This window comes from Rhinichthys klamathensis, unplaced genomic scaffold, assembly GCF_029890125.1.
Source record: "Rhinichthys klamathensis goyatoka isolate OS25496 unplaced genomic scaffold, OSU_Roscu_1.1 h1tg000899l_1, whole genome shotgun sequence".
In the NCBI taxonomy this organism is placed as follows: domain Eukaryota; kingdom Metazoa; phylum Chordata; class Actinopteri; order Cypriniformes; family Leuciscidae; genus Rhinichthys; species Rhinichthys klamathensis.
Window position 1 is genome coordinate 70998 of NW_026607247.1, and position 25123 is coordinate 96120.

Below are 25123 nucleotides of genomic sequence, written 5' to 3' on the forward strand. Positions count from 1 at the left end.
GCTCATTGGCACCCCCTCAAGCTGGTGGCCCCCTATGCCACCGACCGTCTAGTTCATGCCTAGAAAGTTTAAAGGGGTCATATAATGCCATTTTTGTACAAGCTAGTATGATTATTTAGGGTCTACATTAAAAGTTTGTAATATACTTAATTACAAATTCTCATTAGTATTGTAAGAAAACACTTATTTTACTTGGTCAAAAACAGCTCTGTTTTCAGCACGCCATTTCAGTGCATATGACTTTAAATGATAATGAGCTTTGCTCACCCCGCCCCTCTGTTCTGTGCATACACCGTTTGTAACACAATAACACAATAACCATAACGCGTTGTTCAGTATAAATGTGGGATTATGAATTATATTGAGAACATCATACATAGAAAACATGCCGTAATGTACCCTAAGTGTAAACCTTAGACGCATTCATTGTGAAGCGTGCAGCTAGCGATTTGCAAAGATTAATATAAATATTAATATAAAGTTTAATAAAATGTTGTTAATCTTCAGTTGTTCTAGAGGTTCAGCAGGAACACGAATAGCTGGTACCAATCCTTTTTTCATGAGCAGCTTCTTAGCAAATCCAGCTTTATACTGATCCTCGTTTATAAAGCAGTCTGGTGTGTGAAATGATTCGCGCAAACATGAGAGCATTGACATTGCTCGTGGGGAATATTCCCTTCGAAAACAAACTCAGCCACTGCGTCTTCAGCGGTTGGGATTTAGGAACATTAAAATGACTGCTGTGTTCGTTATTACACCCAAGAACAGAACACCACAATCGCTTGGACGCCATTCTGCTCATAGACAGTGCTCCAGCATCAACAATGACCACGCCGGTCCGCGCAGACTATGATTGAATATACGTGACTGACTAAGATTAAATCACGAGCGAGGGCGGGTCTGTGTTGAAACGCTGCTGTCAATCAACAATCGTGGGAGGGGCTTCCGAGCGTGTGACGTCACACGGTCCAACGGGCTCGATTTGAGACAGGGGAAAACATATAAGGAGATTAAAACAAAAACACTGGATGGATTTTTATCATTTTATGATGGTTGTGTACAGGCACTGCCAACACATATTTCAGTACAATCAACTTGTAAAAGTGCATGTACCATTATATGACCCCTTTAACAACGGCTGACATGAACGCATGAAGGGACAGGGAGCGGCATTCCCTGAACGATTTTCCAGGCATATTTCGGTTTCAGAACAGAATTCTAATCTCATAGGCCTATAATGCAGACATAGGCTAAGAGTAGTTAGGCTATGCTGTATTCTGTCTATGAGTAAGAACATTGAAGTTAAAGAGAACGACTCCTTCAAATGATTCGTTAAAAAAAAACCTATTTGCTTACTATTGCCTCTGGTAATATTATAATCCCCCAGTTAATGGTCTCCCACAGAGTTGCCCCAGAACATCTGGCCTTTATGCGTGTCTAATGGTTGTGTTGGAATGGAACATAATTATTAGGCTGTCATATTTTTTTCTGTACAAATCGTGATGCCTGTAGGAACTGTAGTCGTGCTATTTATTTCCAACAGCCTGCCCATAAGAAATTTTACCATGGTATTTGTACCATGGTACAAATACCATGGTACTAGTACCATGGTATTTTTGACAGTACCATGGTATATTTATAGTACCATGGTACATGTACCATGATATATTTATAGTACCATATTACATGTACCATGGTATATTTATAGTACCATGGTACATGTACCATGGTATATATAATAGTATTTGTAATAGTACAATGGGACATGTACCATGGTATATTGATAGTACCATGGTACATAATAGCTATTTTTAATAGTACAATGGGACATGTACCATGGTATATATGTGTACCATGGTATTTGTACTATACCTACAACTGTCAAATTTACAATGGTACATGAAATAAAATATTTAGCTCAGGCAAATAAAAACACATAGTAACTGTAATTTTTTTTTACATTTTATTATTTTTCCCCCCGTAGATTTAGCAGGATTTTCTTTTCACTATCTTGGCCGCATTAGACAACTTCTGGCGGATGAATCCCTTTATTTCAGCATCATTCTTTTCGGGGAAGACAGATTTAACTTCTAAAGAGAGAAAATAAGTAAAGGAAAGGAGAACAGACAAGTTTGTAACTTATAATTTATTACATGGCTTGAATTCAAATGTAGAATGTGATGTAAACGTAATAATAACACGTGTTATTTCTTGAGACCGCTGCTAAAACACACCGTTGCCATGGACACTGTGTTCTTTAGCGGAAGCAATACAATCGTTTTTAAATCAATAAACTCCTTTTTAAATCAATATTTTGTGTAAAATTATTGATTTATTTGGTAGGTAACCATGAAATAAGCTGGATAATGTAGATGGAGGCGGTTGTTATAGCGAATACAACCCATTCAGGATCCGCTTTGGCCGAATTTATAATAGCTGCTATATTATGGAAGCCCGGGTTCGCTAGCAACCGCCTCGCTACATTATCCCTTACATATTATATAATATTAACTTTAATTATATTTTATCCGCTATAATTATATTTTATTAATCTCTATTTAACTATATATCGAATCTAAAGTTAGATTTGCCTGATAATATCTAACGTTATGCTGAGTGAAACTATAACTATAAGTTATTTACCATCATCAGTTGCCAATATCTTGGCAGTCCAAGCAGTCGTTTTTCCATTTTTAGACCACCATACCACATATTCTTTGTCCACATCAGGTTCATAATCACCCTCAATAAGGTTCAACCGGCCAACTTCAACTGTACGGTTACTAAATTCATAAAGAGCGTACATATTTCCAAAAAGATTGTTTGTTTACAATTCCCACTGCGTCTGTATCCTAGGCAACAAGAGAGGAAGCGCGAGTGCGAAGGTTGCCAACACAAATGCGCTATTTAGGTAGGGTATGTACCATGGTAAATCTGAGGTACCCACTATGTACCATAGTAACAGCTACAGTACCATACAATGTACCATGGTACCATGGTAATATCTGAGGTACTGCAGAATGCACCATGGTAATATCTGAGGTACTAGGGTATGTACCATGGTAAATCTGAGGTACCATACTATGTACTATAGTAACATATACAGTACCATACTATGTACCATGGTACCATGGTAATATCTGAGGTACTAATGGTATGTACCATGAAGGTACCATGGTACTACTATGGTATACCATGGTACTACTATGGTATACCATGGTATGTACTATAGTTTATCATGGTAAACTTTCTTATGCTCATGAGCCTGTTGAAACCAGTGCCATGCTGCAGAGGGTGCCATTCGCTTTTCTCACTTTCAAAACTCTTTTCAAGGGTAACTCAGTATAATAACACAGAAACACACAGAACACTGAACAAAGATCACAGACATGCAATCCACGACAGCCACAAAAATGTGATCTCGGATAAGTCTGTCCATCCAGGAGGGATTACCTCAGTCCCAGAAGTAAAGCTAAAGATGAGGAGATTAAAATGTTCTCACATCGATGGAGTTTCTATAAATAGCCCAGCGTCGCAGAATGATGAGGATTCAGCAGCGCATCAGTAATCCAGCTGAGGCAGCCGCTAGATTACCATAAAATCACATTGACACATCGGTCGCGCGCGCAATGAAGAGCTCAATGTACTATAGCAATAAGAAACGTTCGCTCGCTACGCTTGGCTAAAACTGACAGGGGTATCCGCCCACTGCTTAATGAGATGCGAATATCTATATCTGCTGCCTGCTACCAAAAGAGCTATTCACAAACCCAGCCCTGTTATTTCAGGATGTTTGGCTTTGTCACACGCCGGGGAGGACAAAATGCAAATAAAGCGGAATCCTAAAACAACAACAACAACAACACTGTGATGAATAGATTATAATTTGCGACTTCATTCTCCAACTCATCGAAAATGGGATTTCTTCACCAGCTACACCTTCTCCTGTGGAAGAACGTGACTTTAAAGCGGAGGGGACCGGTAAGACTGTTTTACGCATATCGCGGTTTTTTATTTTTTTTAAAGTATTATTATTTTATTTAGGCCTTGATGTTTTTTGTTTAAACATCGCTAGAGATGCACGAGCAGGTGTCAGTACGGATTGAGGTAGCCTATTGCAAACAGTCTACAGGCAAATAAAATGTTTCTCATATGGCTTTAATATGCACGATCTGCCTTCTAAATATTTAACAATTTTCTAAATCTGCTGAAACAACGTGGGCGGAACAGCTTAAAGGAAGTTGTGGTTGTTACACCTACTAACAGGTTGTTTAGGAAACTAACAGGTTGCTGTCTGAACAACGCATGTTAGTTTGACTGACCGTACATCTCAGGCAACCTGTTAGCAGGGTGATAGATTGTTACCTGCTGCTGATGTTGAGAAAATAACCATTTTATCCCTGATGTGTATCAGAGTGTACTGAACCATATGAAATTCAAACGTTCAGGTGCATTAAACAAACATGCAATATGCAAAATGCCTGCCTTGACATGTCACTGGCCTTTATAACTAACATGATCCTAGTGCTTAAGGACTAAAGTACTGTGCTGTTCACCATCCAGCCCTGAATGAAAATGTTAGTGCTACTGCGAGTTATCGTGCAGCAGTTATGTAATTTTTTTATCTCCAGAGGGCTAACTTTAATACGTTTGTAGGAGCAGAGTAACCTTTATATATCCTCGTGGGAGGGGTAAATGCAATGTTGCGAAAGCAAAAAACTGAATCTGTGCCCAGTTGCAACAGAAAACCTTAATGTAAATACCCAAATGCAATGGGTATTATTACTAATAACATTCTTTGCCACTAGCTGCAGAGCAAAAAGTAATTTTTAGTATACAGTGGAATCCAAAAGTCTGAAACCACCTTGAAAATCTGATATTTATGATTTTCAGATCTAATTAAATAAAATTATTTTCAATTATTGTTTTTCAATAGGCTATACAGTGGACAGAAAAGAATACACTGTGCCTAAGTATCCATACAAAATACAAAATGAACTATAATATTGACAACACAACATTTACATGTTACATTTTGATTTGAGTATTAAATACTAGCATTATGTGCTATCTTAGAGCAAACTGGCTCACAACTGGGAGTGATAAAACAATCAAAATATTTATATAAAGGGCATGCCAATTTTAGTGTACGAGTAAATGTAGCAGGATTTTAAGAGTGCTTGTAACTTTATCATTATCTTTATCATAGCTTTCTGTAACTGTCTAACCAAATCTGGTATAAATTGGCCTCTCAAGAGCCTTGCCCTTACACCCAAATAGTAAATAAGCAAAAAGCAACACTACTTTGAGTAGCATTTTGACCTCGAGAAGATACTGAATTACTAAGCGTTGTTCCTATCTTTATGAGCCTTGCTGTTCAATTGTTATTTTTAGAAGCAGTAGCATTTTACAATCGCTCACGTTTGCAGCAGACGTCAGGCTCCCTGGAGGTAAGGATCGCCCCAGTAAGAATAGAAACAGTTACGTCACTGGCTTGGTTTGATCACATAGGTCCACTTCAGGGGGAGTTTGAAGGCTTTGTAGATTGATGGGGCCCTGGGAAGTGGTTAGTCAGCAAAAGGTTCAGCCTGCTCTGTCCTGTGGATGCTAAATGAATGAGGTCCAGTGAGTTCAGCTCTCTACTGGCTGCCTGACTTTACTGGTTACTCACCACTGTCAGTGATGACTGCTGTCAGCTCTTTGTCAAGTGTTTGTGGTTTAATGGTGGTGGAGTGCAGGTGTGTTCAGATGTTTGTCAAAGACGCATATAAAGATGTATGGTATGGATGATGTTTTTATGATTTAGACTTGATGTAATGATTTACTGTGCAATCTGTGTTGATTACAGAAAAGGAAGTTGATGGGGATGCAGTTGGTGGCCAACAGTTTTATGTAGGACAATTATCTTAATGTTTGCACTCTAAGACTGATATGTTATGTTGATGCATTTATGTTCCATAAAATCCCTCACAGCTAAATGACAGCTTGTATTGTTTGTCTCAGCTGTCTGGATCCCACTGATGTTTCTCTATAACCCAATCACAATATTTGATCAAGCAAAATGGGGCTCCAGACTAATGACCAGGGAATCTCTGGCTCCTAAAACTAGGACTAAACTGCCAAATTACAGAATCGCTCAAATTAGACAAAAAAGTGAAAAGTGTCCATTTACTTTTTTCTTTTTTTTCTTTTTTTTGTTGTTGTTGTTGAGTGAATTAAATCAAAATTAGAATGCTTCTTTTTATCACTATTGTAAAATTTACATTGCAAAGGTGGCACAGAAGTGCTTCTGAAGTGCCATTTAGGTGTCTTAATTCTACACACAACAGCTATACTGTGATACTAGGGGCTGAGTAGGCATAATTTAGTCTGGATTTTATGCAGCATTGCGTCTTTACACTGAATTTTGAGCAGGCATAGAGTATTCTTAAAGGACCTATTGTGCCCCTTTTAAAAGATGTAATATACGTCTCAGGTGTCCCCAAGACATGTCTGTGAAGTTTCAGCTCAAAATACCCCATAGATCATTTATAATACCATGTTGTAAATGCCCTTTTTTGAGTGAAAGAAAAAACATGCTGTTTTCATGCATTTATCTTTAAATGCAAATGAGCTGTTGCACCCCACACCGCTTTCCAAAAGATGGCGGAACCTTTACAGCTCGTGCCTCAGAAACTCTGCCAAAAACTAACAAGACTAACAAGTTATTAAGTATCAGTTTAAACTTCAGTTTTCTGAGCAGGGCTGGGCGATATGGCCAAAAAAAATTATCACGATAATTTTTTTTATATCAGTCGATATCGATAATTATCACGATAAATGTCAAATCTTTATTTCTTTCAAGTTTAAAGGCAGATTTTTGCTCCTAAGTGAAAGTTGTAGAAACCAGAGCGTTAATTGTGGTTTTAAACTACTCTTTATTGTCAGAACATATCATGACAAACACTTGCCAAACAGGTGAACATTTCACAAATCTGAGGTAAAACATCATTTGTCATTTTTCCTTAACAAAATAAATATCTGAATAGAAAAATATATTTCTTAGTTTCTGCATGTGCTAATGGGGGATATTGTTAAGTCTTGAAACAGGTTTGTGTTGCCTGACTTTGATGACACGTATCTTCAGCACAGTTTGCAGTGCAGGCTCCAATATTAATATTACATGTTTTATCTCGAAACACATATTTGACAGAGTTAAAAATCTGCATCCTAACTCAAGCTAATACTACTATGTTAAATTTATGTTCATTAACAAAAACAGTAACATCTGTTAAAAAAAATTAACTACCACATTTTTATTTGGTAAAATGTAATATTCTGAGTTTTATTAAAATAAACCATTGGTCATCCAGCATCATGCATTTAGATCATGATAACCACAGATAAAGCCAGGCATAGCCTATATAGCACCTCACTATCATGGCAAAATGTAACTTTATGGTTTCTATGGTATTTGTATGAAAAAAGAAGCCTAAATACATTATTAAATACTGTAATTATATTCAATTAGTCATTTAGAACATTGTCTACATTAATAATATAATACAATTCAATATGTATATCCCACATTTCATGGTGCAGTTAATATTACTAGGCTAACCTTAGTAAAGCCATTGTAAATGGATTTAGTATCAATTCATATTCTGACAGTATCATTGCGCACAGTGTTTCTCCTGTTTGTCAGCGCTGTTTCATCTGCCTTTAAACTGGTTTAAATCACCGAGACATTGGTGTTCTTCGCTGAACTCAAGCGTTTCTCACTGGATATAGTGAGCGAGACGATCAGAGTAAACGCGTCTGCTCTAGTGAGCTCGAGCTGCCGTTTGGACTTTGAGCCGAGCGGATAAACAGTCCGTGAGGCGCGCGCGGTTCAAATGAGTTTCGTTCCGCTTTTGGCGCATAAACATTATCGAACATTTATCGAACTCTTGATATCGTTTTATCGAGAAAAATTATATCGCGATAATTATCGTTATCGTTTTATCGCCCAGCCCTAGCGCACACACCCAAAAAGCACGTGCACAGAAAGCTGGCTGTTAGATGGCATGTGCCTTAAGTATTAATCTAATTTCTGTGCTGAATGAAATACACACAAGGTTGGCAAAAACACCCGAAATTCACATAAACACAGTCGGTTATGTCTGTGAATGTAAACCGCTGGGAAAGAAATCGCATGTGTATATTAGATCCATGTATTCACGTGAAAGCAGTGTAATATACCTATTGCTGTTTATGATGTTAATGCGATTCAAACAACAAAAGAAAAACATAAAATCAGTTTGAATGGATTTGAATTGAATCACTTTAGTAGCTTTAATAAGAATACATTTCTTACTTGAATGCTGCTGTTAAATGCTCTGGTGAGGAGATAAAACATGGACATGGTGGACTGTGTACACCTCAAGGGGAGGAGCTAAGATAATAGGGCAGATCACATTCCTGAACAGCTCATTTTGAGATACTGTTTCAGAATTATGGGGATAATAACAAATGGAATGGATGGACTTTTACCACAATAGAGGATATGCATTGATGTCACTTTCCCGCTGGAACACGTCACCTCAGCCGAACTGAGTGGCAGAAGAGCTGCTGCGTGACTGGATTTAATAGGGGATACTGCGAAAACGCCAGTAAAACGAACAATTATCAGTTTAAATTAAAGTTTGGACTCGATATAGTGTTCCTTACAACTTACCAAAGATCCAGTGATCCATATTGACATGCAGGAAGGAATCGTGTTTCATGACATTTATATGTGCCTGATTTTGACGCCGGGGAAATACATAAAGCAAATTTGCCTGTGAACACTTTATATAAATACAATATAGGTAGGTCTAAATCCATGAGATCACTAAAACTTGTATCATTTTTTGTCAGTGTTTATTTAAATACATCCAATTATGCAGAATATACGATGGTAAATATTGAATTGATGAGTTGTCAATACAATATATAACAATACAATATATAGGGTATATTTTACCCCTAAATTCAGCATATTGACACACAATGATAACTGCAAACCTTTCGCTGCCTGTATCCAGTTGTTTCTGTGAATTGTAGCGATCCATTTACTTCTCTGTTCTGTAGCTTTTGACAGTCTGTTTAAATATACCTCAAATTTCCTGTCAAATCTATTTATACAGTCAATCTCCAAGCTCTGTACTGTTCACGCTGAAAACCAATACTGCCGCTTAGTGTTTCTGCCACTCAGTGGGCGTGACTGTGACGTCACACGCATACCCTCTATAGGGTGGTTGTGTACACACACTGCGGACACAATATGTTCAAAAACAATATAAAAGTCAATTTTGCATAATAGGTCCCCTTTAACTCGGCTGTGATAAGATGCCTTTGGTTTGATTTCCTAATTATGTTTAGTATAAAATTGCTTTCCAATTTGATAATGTCACAATGATTCTTATTCTACTTGTGCTATATAAAAATTATAATTATGTATTTTTTTACTTAGAAAACCATTTATTATAAATTCTGTTCAGAATGTGTAACTTTAGAAATGTATTGTCATATGAACAAACAATCCGGTAATGAACACATCACAGTAACGACTTTGTTCATTTCAAATTAGACATGACCAAAAATAATTAGCAGTTTATTTATTAACGAGTCAGTTGTTCGATCGATTGAAAGCAATACCTTTTGAGATGGAGACTTATTCTTATTCTAAGACTCATCATCAGATCATAAGAGCCATTTGTTCATAAACCATTGTTATTTGTTGCGCAATGCCAATAAGATTTTAAATTGCTGTTCCAATTTTTTTTGCCACATTTGTGACTCTTTCGGTCACAGTCTGGAGCCCTGATTAAACCCTCTCACCCACTAGTCTGGGTGACTGTTGCTGTTTTTTAACAAAGCGATATCTCCACCTCCTACCCCATCATAAAAAAATTCCATTTCATTGAGTCTGTGTTATGGATTGTGTTACGGTCCCTGCTCGAAGGATGAATGAATATTAACCCAAAATTGGTATTTTAATGCCTCGGCTGCCTTTACCTTATGCCAAGTGCAACACAGGCTGACCTACTTCCTACAAGCTTCAATCCCTGAACAATTGGTTGAGGCAGGGATGGGCAAAACTGTCTGCGTAACTATGGATACAGAGATAGAAAGAGAGACAGATAGATGGATAAAGCGAGAACGAGAAAGAGTCAAGACACGGACAGCAGTCGTATAACTGGACAGTCATCAAGAGAGAGCGAGTTAGTGTATGCCAGCTGTCTGAATTATACATGCAGACTGTACATTAATGGACTCACAGAATGTGTTCTGTGAGCTGGTTTTATGCTGTGATCTCACTAATAGAAATGCAGATACTCTACCATTTCATCATTAAAAATTCACTTTGTTAATGTGGAGATGAGGGTATTGCACATTTCTTTCCATTAAGAACGTCTGCTAAAATGCTGTCTAAAAGGCTCAGATTTCCTATGATGACAACATTTGTGTTATAATAATGTAATTTTTAGCCTATGCCAAATATATTAACATAAGCGTTTTAAGACAATGTGAATATACCATTTACAGAATAGCATTACAGAAAGTAATTTTCAATCAGAAAGTAACTGCATTCTTTTACGTTAGTTGTATTAACTTTCTGTCAGTGTTGTGAAATAAGAGAGTACGTCAGTGGTCTCCGATACTAGTTTGGCCGAAATTTAATCTGTGTTTGGCAAACTGCAGGGCTCCATTTTTGTGATGAAAATGAAGTGGAAGATCCATGAGAAATATTAAGTGTTCAAAGACTGTTAAGCAAGCAATAAAGTTATACTGCAGTATAAGCCCCTTTTTATAAGCTTTCTTCAGTGAAAAACTAATCTCATATATACAAGGACAAAAATGATTCAATTACTTTAAAAGGAAGTTAATTGAGAAGCAGTATGTATTTGAGATCCATTGGATTGTAATCACATTATGGAATGTGTTATAGTACAGTGATATGGCAACAGTTACTTGTACAGATATTAATTTCTCTTACTAATTAAATGTTTTTTCTTTTTATCTCAACTAATTTCTCTAGTCAATTCAGCCTACAAACTGCCCACAACTCCATTCTAACTTTGGTTTATAGTTCATTTCTATTTTTGGTCTTTAAAAACTTTATAATTTTTAAGAAATGTAACATTGAATAGGCATGCACAATATATTGGTACCATATTATCCAAGATTGTTTTTTAATTGATTTATTTCATTGGCCAATGTTGGATATTTAATTGTACGTGCTAATTTGTACATTTTGATTACCTTACCTTTGATTAAAGACTAAAGTAATGGCTGCTGAAAATTCAGTTTTGCTATAACAGGAATATAAAAAAAACAACATGCTTGCATACTAAATTGTGATTGGTCTCTTTGGTCCTGCATTTACGGAATCACACAGCACCTGTACATTGCAAAGGCACTGTTATGTATATCATTTTTATACACCGCAACAGAAATCAAGAGATTTAGAATCAGAAATCTACGCCAACAACCTTCCATAAAACTTTAGCATGGCTCTGTTGTTGGTTTGCGAGCACTGGTATTTGCAAATCTAGTTCCCTTTCGTTAGGGAACTCCTACGTCTCGTCGGAGGAGTTTCCAACGAATTGGGATCACGCTAGGGAGACCAATTGCCTTCGAGTGAATTAAAACGAGCCAATGAACATTGGCATGCAGGACTTGCATTCCGCGCCCCGCCTATCAGTGCGGGTATAAAGCGGAAGCGAGCGCATAGGCAAAATGCTTTTACCTTCGGAGCCGACCGGTAGTGTCCTCTGAGTGATGAGCTTTGAGATTGTGTTTGTCTTCACGCTCAACGAGTCTGCTGTTTCTCTGAAGACCTCTCTGTGTTGGTGTGACGGCGCTTCAGCGATCTTCGCGATCTCCCGGGTGCCAGCTGCTGCTTCAAGCGATCTGCCTTTTTTTCAAAGAGCTGTTGTCACAGCTGGTATTCGGTTGAGTGCGCACAGCGGGCTTGCAGTTTCCCCGCTGTGTTGCCGCGGTTATCCCTGTGTGCTTCAGCACAATTAAGAGAGTGTTTTCTGTGAAAGAGCAACACGGGTGAAGATCGCGTCCTTTTCAGGATGACGTTTCACTTGTGTGTTTCTGGATGCGGTCGTTTCCTGTCCTTATTTGACGGCCACGTTCATTGTTTCACATGCCTAATCAGTGTGTGAGACTATGTTCGTGGGTGGTTCGTGTTCTCTTAGGAGTGCATGACCACGTCGGCGCGTTGTTCGCCTCCCCTTTCACGTAAAGGTTGGAGCAGCTCAGCGCGCCGTGTGCCGTCGAGCGCCGGCTGACAGCGCGGGTTGTCACGGCAACCCAGCGCGCGTCATTCGGCGCTCAAGATGCGTGGTCAAGATCAAGACTCGCGTGCCTCTATGAGGTGAGTCCCTTTGCTTATTTCCGGATCCAGTTTCTCTTCTGGTGCTCCAGAGGAGGGCTGCTTTGGCGAATAACATTGGTGATCTGAGGGTTTCAGTGAGCACGAACCACTCACTCCTCTAGCGCATCGCAAACATGCCGAGATTGTGTTCGTGGGTGGTTTATGCTTTCTTATGAGAGCATGACCACCTCGGCACGTTGTTCGCCTGCCTGAGGGCTTGAGCGTCCAGCGTGCCGTGTGTCATCGAAGCGATGGCCACGTTCACTATCTTGCATGCCTGCTTGACGGCCACGATCACGGTTTCACATGCCTAATCAGTGTGTTGAGACTGCGTTCGTGGGTGGTTCATGTTCTCTTAGGAGTGCATGACCACGTCGGCACGTTGTTCGCCTCCCCTTTCACGTAAGGGTTGGAGCAGTTCAGCGTGCCGTGTGCCGTCGAGGCTTTCGAATGGGTTTCTGGTCCTTCTTATGAGGGACCAGGCATTTCATTCGGGGCCCCAGGGAGGACAGATGTCGATCGCTACATCGGAGAGAGGGCGGTTATACTCTGAAAATGATGCTGAGTTCGTACTATAATGGTGTGTTCTCGTGCTGAAGATTCAGACTTAACGGCCACACTTTCCTGGGCTGTTCTAAAGCGCCTGGATGTGTGTGAAGAATTTTGGCAGTATGGAAGCATTTTGGTGCCAATATGGCAAGCCAAACATGCCTAAATCTGCAGAAGTTTTTTCCTCTCTCACTACCACTGCACGTGCGTAGTTCTAACTCGGGGTTGAGCTGTGCTTAGTGACTGACCGTGATTAGTCACAGCGCTGGCCCTCGGTTAGACGATGTCCACACTGGTGGTCCAGAAGCACCTCAAAACCAGCCCGCTCGGAGTTTGTTTTCCCCCAGCAAAGGGAAGGGAAACAACCCTGAGAGGAGCGACCCAGAGTATGTGACGTTCTGCTCTTGGGAGTGCGTGTCTTTACCACTCCTTCCCCCGGGGGAGGGCCGGGTGGAGAATTTCGTTTCTGTCCGCCGCTGGTTATCCTGTAATCAGCGGTACCCAAAGTTTGAGCAGTCCACTTCCTCTGAGTCGTTCACGGGCCCCAGTGTTCAGATGACAGTGAGGGCTGCGGCCTTGTCACTCTCGTCTCTCGCTGGGTGAGGGGAAACCAGGACTCGACGCCCCCGGGCCTCGTTCCTCGTTTCCCCTCACGGTCGAGACTGGCAGTATAATAAGACCAGTTTCCTCCGTCCGAGAGGGTCAGAATGGCAGTGCGTGCCGCCCCCGAGCTGCACCACTCCCGTTCCCCTCTCCCCAGCTTGCAGATAGCAGTGACGCAGCCCCGGTTGCGTCGCTCCGGTCTGCAGCTGGGCCCGGAGGCGCAGAGACCAGGACACGAGGAGTCAGGGCCTCGTTCTTCGTCTCTCCCCCTCCCTTCGCCACCGGGCAGCCCGCAGCAGAAAGCCTACGAGCTCTCTCTGCCGTCTGCCCCACGGTGGACCGCCCAGACCCCGCTTCCAGTGGCTACATTGCCACTGGAGCCGGGTCCCGGCCTTCCACCTCGCTGCCCCTCCGCGGGTACGCCGGTGGTTCGGGTGGGCTTATTGGCTCGGTACCTAGAAGCCTGGCTAGCGCTTCCGGGTCCGTCTCGATGGCTCATCCGCACCATTCGGTTCGGCTATGCAATTCAGTTTGCACGCCGGCCTCCCAGGTTCAGGGGCATCCACTTCACCCGTGTGCGGTCAGTGGATGCCCCTGTCCTGCGGAAAGAGATCGATGTCCTGCTGGCGAAGGACGCGATCGAGCCGGTCCCTCCTGCCGAGATGAGGTCCGGGTTTTTACAGCCCCTACTTCATTGTACCTAAGAAAGGCGGTGGGTTACGGCCAATCCTGGATCTGCGAGTTTTGAATCGGGCCCTGCACAAACTCCCGTTCAAAATGTTCACGCAGAAGCGCATTTTCGAGTGCATCCGTCCCCAGGATTGGTCTGCAGCGATCGACCTGAAGGACGCGTACTTTCACGTCTCGATTTTTCCTCGTCACAGACCGTTTCTACGGTTTGCTTTCGAGGGTCGAGTGTGTCAGTACAAGGTCTTACTCTTCGGGCTGGCCCTGTCGCCCCGCGTCTTCACGAAAGTCGCGGAGGCGGCCATTGTTCCCATGAGAGAACAAGGCGTTCGCATTCTCAACTATCTCGACGACTGGCTCATTCTGGCTCACTCGCGAGATGTGTTGTGCGATCACAGGGACATGGTGCTACGGCACCTCAGCCGGTTGGGGCTTCAGGTCAACTGGGACAAGAGCTGCCTCATGCAGAGGATCTCTTATCTCGGTATGGAGTTGGACTTGGTCGCCAGACTGCGCGCCTCACGGAGGAGCGCGTCCAGTCAGTGCTCACCTGCCTCAGGTTCGAGGCAGGACAGCGGTTCCACTGAAACAATTTCAGAGGCTCCTGGGGCATATGGCAGCCGCAGTAATGATGCTCGGGCTGTTACATATGAGACCGCTCCAGCACTGGCTTCACGATCGAGTCCCGAGGTGGGCGTGGCAGAGCGGCACGTTCCGGGTCAAAGTAACCCCGCACTGTCGCCAAACCTTCTCCCTGTGGTTGGATCCTGCGTTTCTACGGGCGGAGTACCCCTAGTCCAGGTGTCCAGGCACGCTGTGGTTTTCACAGATGCCTCTGCCAACGGATGGGGGGCCACGTACAACGGGCATGCAGTTTCAGGTCTGTGGACGGGGCCTCAGCTGCATTGGCACATCAACTGCCTAGAGTTGCAAGCAGTACGCTTGGCTTTGTGCCGCCTCAAGGGGCTCCTTCTGCACAAAGATGTACTGGTCCGTACGGACAGCACTGCGACCGTTGCGTACATCAACCATCAAGGTGGTCTACGCTCCCGTCGTATGTCGCGACTCGCCCGCCATCTCCTCCTATGGAGTCAGAAGCATCTGAGGTCGCTTCGGGCCATTCACATCCCGGGTGTGCTCAACCGTGCAGCCGACGAGCTCTCACGGCAGCCGCCTCTTCCGGGAGAATGGCGACTCCATCCCCAGGCGGTCCAGCTGATTTGGGGAATCTTCGGAGCCGCTCAGATAGATCTGTTTGCCTCTCCGGACACGACCCATTGCCAGTGGTTTTATTCTCTGACCGAAGGGTCTCTCGGTACAGATGCGCTGGCGCACAGCTGGCCCCGGGGCCTTCGCAAATATGCGTTTCCCCCAGTGAGCCTTCTCGCACAGACTCTGTGCAAAGTCAGGGAGGACGAGGAGCAGGTCTTGCTAGTTGCGCCGTATTGGCCCAACCGGACCTGGTTCCCAGAACTTATGCTCCTCGCGACAGCACCTCCTTGGCCCATTCCTCTGAGGAAGGACCTGCTTTCTCAGAGACGGGGCACTCTTTGGCACCCGCGTCCAGACCTCTGGAGACTCTGTCTGGTCCCTGGACGGGACGCGGAGGTTCTAGGTGGGCTACCACAGGCAGTGGTAGACACCATCACTTCCGCTAGAGCCCCCTCTACGAGGCGCCTCTATGCGTTGAAGTGGAACCTGTTCGTCGAATGGTGCTCCTCCCGTCAGGAGGACCCCCGAACTTGCTCGGTCGGAGTCGTGCTTTCCTTCCTGCAAGATGGGTTGGAGCGAAGGCTGTCTCCCTCCACCCTCAAAGTGTATGTCGTCGCAGTAGCCGCACATCACGATGCAGTAGAAGGTAAGTCTTTGGGAAAGCACGACCTGATCATTAGATTCCTTAAGGGTGCTAGGAGGTTGAATCCACCTCGTGTTTTGCACCCTGTACCCTCTTGGGACCTAGCTCTGGTACTTAGAGCTCTTCAGAGTCCTCCCTTTGAGCCCCTGTCAGTAGAGCTGAATATCCTGTCCATTAAGACAGCGCTCCTGTTAGCATTGGCTTCTTTCAAGAGGGTCGGGGATCTGCAAGCTTTTTCGGTCGACGAATCGTGCCTGGAGTTCGGGCCGGCTTTGTCTCACGTTGTTTTGAGACCCCGGCTTGGATATGTGCCCAAGGTTCCTACCACTCCCTTCGCGGACCAGGTAGTGAACCTGCAAGCGCTGCCCCTGGAGGAGGCAGACCCAGCCCTAGCTTTTCTCTGTCCCGTCCGCGCTCTGCGGGTTTATGTCGACAGAACGCAAAGCTTCAGAACCTCAGATCAGCTCTTTGTCTGTTACGGAGGCCAGCAGAAGGGGAAGGCCGTCTCCAAGCAGAGGTTAGCCCACTGGCTAGTGGTTGCTATCACCAGAGCATATGAGTCTCTAGGTGAGCCTTGTCCTCCCAGGTTGCGCGCTCACTCTACTAGAGGTGTTGCCGCTTCCTGGGCTTTGGCTCAAGGCGCCTCGCTGACAGACATCTGTAGAGCTGCGGGCTGGGCGACACCTAACACGTTCGCTAGATTTTATAGCCTCCGTGTTGTACCGGTTTCCTCCCGTGTACTCGCTACGGCCAGTAGCACGAGGATTTAGGTATGTCGGCTTGCTACGCCATTCCCGCCCCAGGGGCCGGATACGTGCGTCTTTTGTGCTCCGTTGGTTCCCCAACAAACGGTTAACCTCGTGAGTTCCTCCATCACCCCTCCGGCGCCAGGCGAGGCGGATCGCTCGGCGCCAGGTCTACTACCTCTCGTGTGAGTTGTTATTAGACTGGGTGTCCTTACAGTGGTCCCTTCGGTGACCCATTTTTTCCACATTCCAGCTACCCTCCGGGTTAGCTCCGTGTCTCCCCCTCGACAGACCTGCTCTGTCGTCCTTGCTGAGTACGCTCCCACCCCTCGGGCTGGGACTACCTCAAGGACTGCCGTATGTTTCACTACCCTACGGGCTAGTACATGCGTGTATTCCAGTGCCTCCCTTCGGGCGGGCAGGGGCTCCGCAGCGTCCCCTCCTACGGGGCACGCTTCCCCAGTGTTATCCAAAGTCCACTGAGCGGGTCTTGCGGAACAGCAGTGTGACTCTTCCTAGCTAGCTCCCGCCGTAAAGAAAACTAAGAAACTGCTTAGGCGGGTAGCTAGGCTGGGCGCTGGAAGGGGCCAGCACCATGGCGTTTTAGTAGGGATCCCAATTCGTTGGAAACTCCTCCGACGAGACGTAGGAGTTCCCTAACGAAAGGGAACGTCTCGGTTACGTATGGTAACCCTCGTTCCCTGAGTAGGGAACGGAGACGTCTCGTCCCGTCGCCATGCTTGCTGTACCCTCGCGGAGGACTGGACTCCGTTCGGCTCCTCAGCGTAAAGCATTTTGCCTATGCGCTCGCTTCCGCTTTATACCCGCACTGATAGGCGGGGCGCGGAATGCAAGTCCTGCATGCCAATGTTCATTGGCTCGTTTTAATTCACTCGAAGGCAATTGGTCTCCCTAGCGTGATCCCAATTCGTTGGAAACTCCTCCGACGAGACGTCTCCGTTCCCTACTCAGGGAACGAGGGTTACCATACGTAACCGAGACGTTATTATTTATGCATGCGCAAGATTATTAATGTGATTAGATGTAAATGGTTTGTGTGGAAGACGTGCATGGGACACATTGAACTGATGTGCAAAGTAACATTTACTACAGTAGGATAATTGTGTGACATGAATGTTATTAACATTTCGTGTAATAATGGAGCTTTGTGACTCATCCATCGGTTTCATAAAGAAAAAGCAGCATTGAAAATGGCATCGATGTTCATGGACAGTTTATATGATAGTGATCTCGTCAGTAAAAAAGCAGTGCTTTGGAGTGATATTGATGATTATCTATCTGCTTATGGAGGAAGTGGGGCACTGAAAGTTCCTCATGTCCAGTGATGGGTGTCCTGCTAGCCCAGCATAGCTCAGACAGCCTGCTGAATTATTGAGATCTCCATGCTCCTGGGAGAAACGCGGCACTGGAGGAAAATTGGATGAAATAAACATGAGCTGGAGGAGAAAGGGAATGAGGGAGAGAGCGACAGGAGGAAAGTACTGTAATGGTCAGTCGTTCAGGAGGAACAGGACTTGAGTAGAGAGAGCTGATGGACGGAAATGTCTTTTGCCACTGCGGCACTGCCAAGCGAAAGCCAATGACGTGAGTGCTGGAGCGAGAGAAGAGACTGTAATGAGGACAGATAGGGCACTGTGTTAAAAGAGGATCCAGTGAGAAAATAGAGGTATTAGAAAGAGTATGTTATAGGAAAAAGGTGAAGAGAGACATAAAGGAGATGAGATGGAAATGGAATGAATTGAGACTGGAAAGAGGGATTGTGGAGTACAGAACTCGTGAGGCAATCCTTTCATTTAATAGCCTGACCCTTAAGCCCCTCAATGTGTGCCCTACTTAATTGAATGACAATATGTGTCCGGAGTCAGGGACGGGCCCCTCTTAAATGATAATTATTGCAGCAATGTTCACCTTGTAAAACCAAGCTCAGACAGGGAGCCATAAATTGGGGCAAAGAGAGCGAGATGGAGAGAACCGGGTTAGTTCTGGATCATAACTTTCTCACCAAAATAGTTATTTTTCTCATGCCAGAACATGGTGTCTGTGAACCGGCCCATATTCCCACTGACTTTATCTTTATGCAATCACAAGCTATAGATTTGATTTAGATTTTAAACTTTTATATATTATAGATTTGTTTAAATTCCTAACCCTACTGTGAGCAGGAGTTAGTGATCCAGCGGTTAAAATAAAAAGCAATACATTTTGCATGACACATCAACTACCCAACCTATGATTTAAAGTTCTGATAATGTTTTTTTATAATATTTCCTCATTCTTCTTGTGTAAAATAATACTTGTGGAAATGGACGATGCATTAGGGTTATATACTGAATATGCAACAAATAAAATGTCTTATAACATAAAATCTTATAAATGTATTTTCCTTTTTGAAGCTATTTGTAAACCATTAAGTGACATTTAAAAAAAAAAAACAGTTATCTTGTGTGACAGTTAATCATCACCTAAAAGTTGATGAGAAAAACAGTTTCAACAACAATACAGAATTCCAACCCTTTTTTCATTGATACATTTGTCTTTTTAAATGCTTTAAAACGCTTCTCTCTCACTGTCACCTGCCCCAGTTCCTGAAAAATGCGGGAAAAGCGTCCATCAAACAGTGTCACGGAAGTGTCTTATTGATGTTTTTGTGAGATTTTTATGATGGATATCAAGAGTGTACATGCAGTGTGTGTGTAAGTTCCTTCCATAGATGGCTCTTCTCCAAGTCCTGCTGTGTGAGTCACCTGTTATCCATGACAAAGAAAGAAAGTCTGCTCTTTAAGTGTGGATCTGTTTACAATTGTCGTGTAAGTGTGAGAATATAAAATGAACCGACTGCTTTATTTCCTTAAAGTTAGCATGAAATCAAAATGAACAATTATTGTGTTTTTATGAAATATTGCAGTATATATTAATAAATTATTTCATAGTACATCTCTTTTCTTCTCTGATGACATGTTAGCTGGCTCGACATGGACAACCTGTAACTCAAATGAGATCACAGCAGTAGCAAACCATGATCCAAAATGAAATGATCCAAAGATGCAATCAATTCACTATGGACAAAATCAAGTCTTGTCCTACATTTAGTTTGAGAAGCTGTTTCACTCGGATAAATGGAAAAATAGTGAAGACAAGACATTTGCTACTTCTGTTTCAGATCTAAACTTTTGCAAAAAAATATATTAATTTTTGTTAATATCAAAGAAAATATCATTATTTATTTTACGTTCCCTTGTGTATCTACCATGGGGAGTGTGAACTCGACTGGTCTCCTCACTCACTCGCTCTCACTCACTCGCTCTCAGTTTCTCTTTTCCCACAGCTCAACTGCTCTTTCAACTCTTTTCTTCCTTTCTTCTTCCTGCTTTCACATTCTGTCTTTCCTCCTCGCCCTCCTCATGAGGAATAACAGCGTGTGTTCTTATTGAAATGAGGTGCAATTGCTCTCAGCCTGAGCTAATTTTGTCCTCATGTATAAAGCATTTCATGAAATATTTACCACTTTGAAAAAACATAAAATATTCAGCTATTATAAATGCTCCTTTTCACCTTAATTTGCCATGCAAACTTGCCAATACCTCTGAGACAATAAGAGAAATAGAGACAGCAGAATTGGTCACAGTCTTGACCAATCAAATGGATGTTTGTTTCTTAACAGTTTTGATTATTTTTTGCTATTTATACTTTATGATATGGCCCGATCTCATGAAAGTGCGTATCTATACCACAAATTTTATTTCTCGTGCCATTTATACGCCAAAATTCGTTTTTGCATGCATATGCACGCAAAAAACATTGTTGGCGTATAAATGGCACGATAAATAAAATTTGTGGTATAGATACGCAAGTTTAATGAGATTGTGTTGGCTTTTCAATAATTAGTTCCACTGCTGATATGATAGACAGCAGGGTGACTTGGTTGATATTTCACTCATGTGCATTTGAATGATATAAAACAATAAGAGATTAGAAAATGCAATATACATGCACATTGCACAATTGTTAACATTTAAATGAAATAAATTAACTATGAAAATAAAAATATTTATTTAAAGCTGCAGTCCGGCGTTTTCTCTGTTCGAAATCTGCAACTGCAGTCATTCGCGGAATTATCAACTTTACGTGAGTTGTAGTTCAACACCCTCGACACGGCACAGCGCGGAAGAACACAATGTTTGAGGAGAGTGTGCAGCTGTCAGTCACGGCGCCGATGTGGATACTGGCATTCAGAATCACAGATTATTCTTTTTGGAAGTATGACCAACATAATAATTTTCACCGGAAAATGTCATCTGAACTAGTAAGAAACATCCACTTTTGTTCTGGTTCTGACATTGCAGTAAATCGCGCTGATTAAATCTAACAATCGCTTATAAGTTATCATGCAAAACCGTGCAAATTATACTTTGTTCTCAAATTGTTAATGTTAACGTCAGCAAGCATTGCGTGACTACATGTAATGTCCTTCCGATATTATCCTTGTTTTCGCATCGGCTGGTTGCAGTCTCTTTTTTTCTGTAGCCACTCCGAAGTCCGAACGAAGTCTTTTGCATTTTACAGCGGGTGAATCTGTTGTCACTGGTGATTTGTCGTTTGAACCTTTCTGGATCCGCCATCAAATTGATAAGTTTAATTATATCAAGTGCTGTGAGAAAAGGCTATAAATCTCCACCTCCAACATCCTCACACGCAACATAGCCTTCTAGCCGAGACTCTTCTTTATGTGTACAGATGTGACGTAATGACGCAAAGACATGCTCGAATCTCCCGCGGAAATCCACCAGTACCACTGGAATTAAAAACATTATTACAAGCTTACCGCTTTGAATCGAGCTAAGGCAAGCAGATAGTTTTGAACACTGGCTGGTTATGTATTTTCTCAAATATGTATTTTGAATAATTTTTAACCCAAAAAAAGCTACGGACTGCAGCTTTAAACAATATTAAATCAAAAATGTCTAATAAAACGGAAAATGATAGATTTTAGATTAGATATACTTCTGTTCGGTCCTTGACGTAACCTGTTATTTTTTTTATTTTTTTCCCCACATTTTCTCCAATAATTTATATGCATATTTTAGTGGTAAGTAACTCCATTTAAACAGAGAGTACTACAGTCTTATCCAAACCTTTACAGATCTGGTAGGCTTGAAAGTGTTAAGGTGTTCCCAGAAGGCTTCTATTATTATCGGCTAGTGTTATTCTTCCCAGGCATCACGCATCAAACACTGAACTAATGAATCATGATATCCCTGGCCCACTCGCACTCTACTGCCGACTGAAATATCAATTTTTTTTCTGTTCTTTTCTCTGCAGAGGGTGTTTATGTGCCAAGATGTTCCCCTTTCACGGCCCAGCACTTAGAGATAGAGAGAACAGAGGGAAAGACTCTGCAGTTTCCCTTTAATCAAGCCAGATGCAAAGTGAACACACTGAATGGAATTAGAGGAGATATAGAGAAAGAGAGAAGGGATGAGGGAGGGAGATTACCAAGTCAAAAAAAGAGAAATGTTATATGGAAGATGGTCTATTTCGTGGGTTTGTAACTGATCCTGTCATCTTCGATTTACACTCAGTATCCTGGTTGTAAGATGATACATTTTCTCAGGAGCGTCATTTTGGTGCAGGTGTAACAGGAGCACAATGGTACTGTAACTGCCCACTGTGTCAGCAGCCTTGGTCTGCTATCTTATCATTATCAATGTGGAAAACCGTTGTGGTGATTAATATTTTTGTAGATACTTTTTTCAGGATTCTTTGATAAATAGAAAGTTCAAAAAAGCAGCATTTATTTAAAATAGGAATCTTTTATAGCAATGTAAATGTATTTACAAACTAGTGTATGTTGTATATACCATCTTGAAATCCAGGTACCATTGTTGTGTTATTGAAAATCAATGAAAAATAAATAAATAAAACAAATGCCTTTACTGTCGCACTTTATCAATTTAATGCATCCTTGCTGAATAAAAGTATGAATAAAAAAAATCGATATTTTAAAACAGTATTGCTATTTTTACTGTATCTTTGGTCAAATAAATGCAGCTTTTGTGCACATAGATGACTGAATGGTAGTGTGTACAAGCATGGAAGTTGTTTAAACTAGTGAGTGTAGTTCTTCAACAGGAATTTGGCTAATAACCATGCTTTTTTTTAAAAGAATGGAGATAAAATTCACACTGTCTATTTGCCAAAACATAAGCATATACTAACAATTCATTTCTCTAATGAGAAAATTAATAGATGTTTTTTTAGGAACCCAACAGTTGTGCTCTATTCTGTTATTCCCAAGTCAGCTGAATCTCATATGCCAGACCATTCAATTAAATGATGCAGCTCAAAGTTAGACTTTTCTTATTAGGCTTACATTTCTGTGGTTTAATTTGTGCCTATGACAGCTGCTGTCTTCACTGTTGTCACCTTCATGCACTTACAGAGTGGGAAACAGTCTTAAGGGACTAATGTGTCAACAGCACAGAGGTTACAGACACAAACCGGAACATTGCGGTTGACTTCCCATGGGCAAAGAACGATAGTTTAGACCTGTCTTCAGCAGTCAGTGGCCTACAGAGATGTCTTCGACATTGTTATTTTTTGTGAATAGATGCTAGGAAATCTAGGGTTTAGTATGTAAGAAACTTTAGTAAATTTCACACAAAAATTACTTATAAATGGAATTAACATTGAATTAAACATTACATTTTGAAGGCAGACTGAAATAGTATTTTGGGGAAAAATGTACTCCAATAAACTTTTTTTTATTTAGGCTACATAAAAATGGAGTTATGGGGGCCTGAAAATGCAAACTTTAGTGCATGTTTTTGAAAACTATACCGTTGTCGTCTCCATGTAAACAACCAAAATGAGAATTTGTGAAAATAGTGATGCCATGCGAATTACGTTTTCATTCTAGAGCATGGTCTAGAGGTGCCTAGTGTTTCTTTACAAAGTCACATCGCCAACTACTGGCCTGGCAGCATAATACAGCTTTTTAGTCGTTACCGTGGATTGTGAACGGGGACAGCGTTGTCAGCGTTGTCATCTGTACGCGAAAAAAGCAAAGGAAAAACTTTTCCATATTTAGTACATCGTTGTCATGTAAAAATACAAAGTGAGTTTCAAAAAGTATTATGAAACTTACATTATTTTTGCCTTTGACCTTTACTTGCTTCAATATGGAAATAAGGTTATGGTGAATTGCTCTCACGTCCAAAATCCTGTTCTCATTGTGAACGATTAATGTGAGGACAGATTGTATGATTGCGCTCATTATCGCAGTGCAGCCTACGCTCTGCGGAGCATACAGCCGTTAGAATAAAAATGCTAACTGCTCCATTTACTAGAGGGAAAGAAGTTTTTAAAACTCTTCTGTCCTCCAAGAGACTCCTATTCTACATGAGACGGTCTTAAATTCTGCCTGATAGAGGGATAATCTCCCATCCTCAGTGGCGTTGAAGGACAGTGAAAGGGGAGGAATGTGATTAGGGACAACGAGAGACCTTAAACTGTCTGCAATCTCAAGAATGCCATGTGGGAGGGACTAGGGCAGACTTTTGTTTTATGCAGAAATAAGGCCTTGAATTGGAGAAGGAGAAAGAAAAGAACTAAGAATTGCTTGTATAGAAAAATGGTGACGGAATAAGGATGAAGAAACGAGTGAGATTTGTGAATCCTTTGAGATTCCCCCATACTGTATGTCTTTGTGTGCAGTGCTTACCAGTGCTCGGGACGCTACTTTGAAACTGTAGCTTGCTAAGTTACAAGCTACTTAAAATTCAAAGTGCTGAAGTCAGGCGACTCTTTTGAAAAAGTAGTTTAGGAACACTACACTACATCGAATATATTTAAAGGGATAGTTCACCCTAAAATGAAAATCCTGTCATAATGAATCCATCCTCAGGTCTTTCCAAACCTGTATGACTTGCTTTCTTCTGTGGAACACAAAAGAAGATACTTTGATTTAATTTTTGACTTCAAAATGTTTGACCTTTGACTTCCATTGTATGGACAACACTGAAATAACACTGAGACATTTTTCATACAGGTTTGGAACAACATGGAGTAAACAATGTCAGAATTGTCATTTTTGGGTGAACTATCCCTTTAAGAGTGTAATGTTGTAAAGAATACTGTTTAGGGACTTGGAGCTATTCAAATGAATCAGTAAATTGCCGTTTTTAAAATGGTTTATTGAAATGAACAGTCCCAAGGAATCAGTTTGCTAAAATGAGTTGGATTCAGAGTGTGTTCAGTTATTGCCTAAGCTTA

General features: G+C 41.9%; 1 protein-coding gene across 3 annotated transcripts in view; it reads left to right on the plus strand.

Moving 5' to 3' along the window:
• Positions 1-3689: 3689 nt before the first annotated feature.
• abca2 (ATP-binding cassette, sub-family A (ABC1), member 2) overlaps positions 3690-25123 on the plus strand; it is an 80948-nt gene continuing 59514 nt past the window's right edge. For 2 of the 3 annotated variants that reach the window (XM_056244045.1, XM_056244047.1), the window contains exon 1: positions 3691-3981. In XM_056244045.1, the coding sequence (XP_056100020.1) occupies positions 3916-3981 (66 nt within the window). In that variant the 5' untranslated portion in view covers positions 3691-3915. Of the gene's footprint in view, positions 3982-25123 lie in introns of all 3 variants that reach the window. The other variant, XM_056244046.1, reaches the window with a different exon arrangement.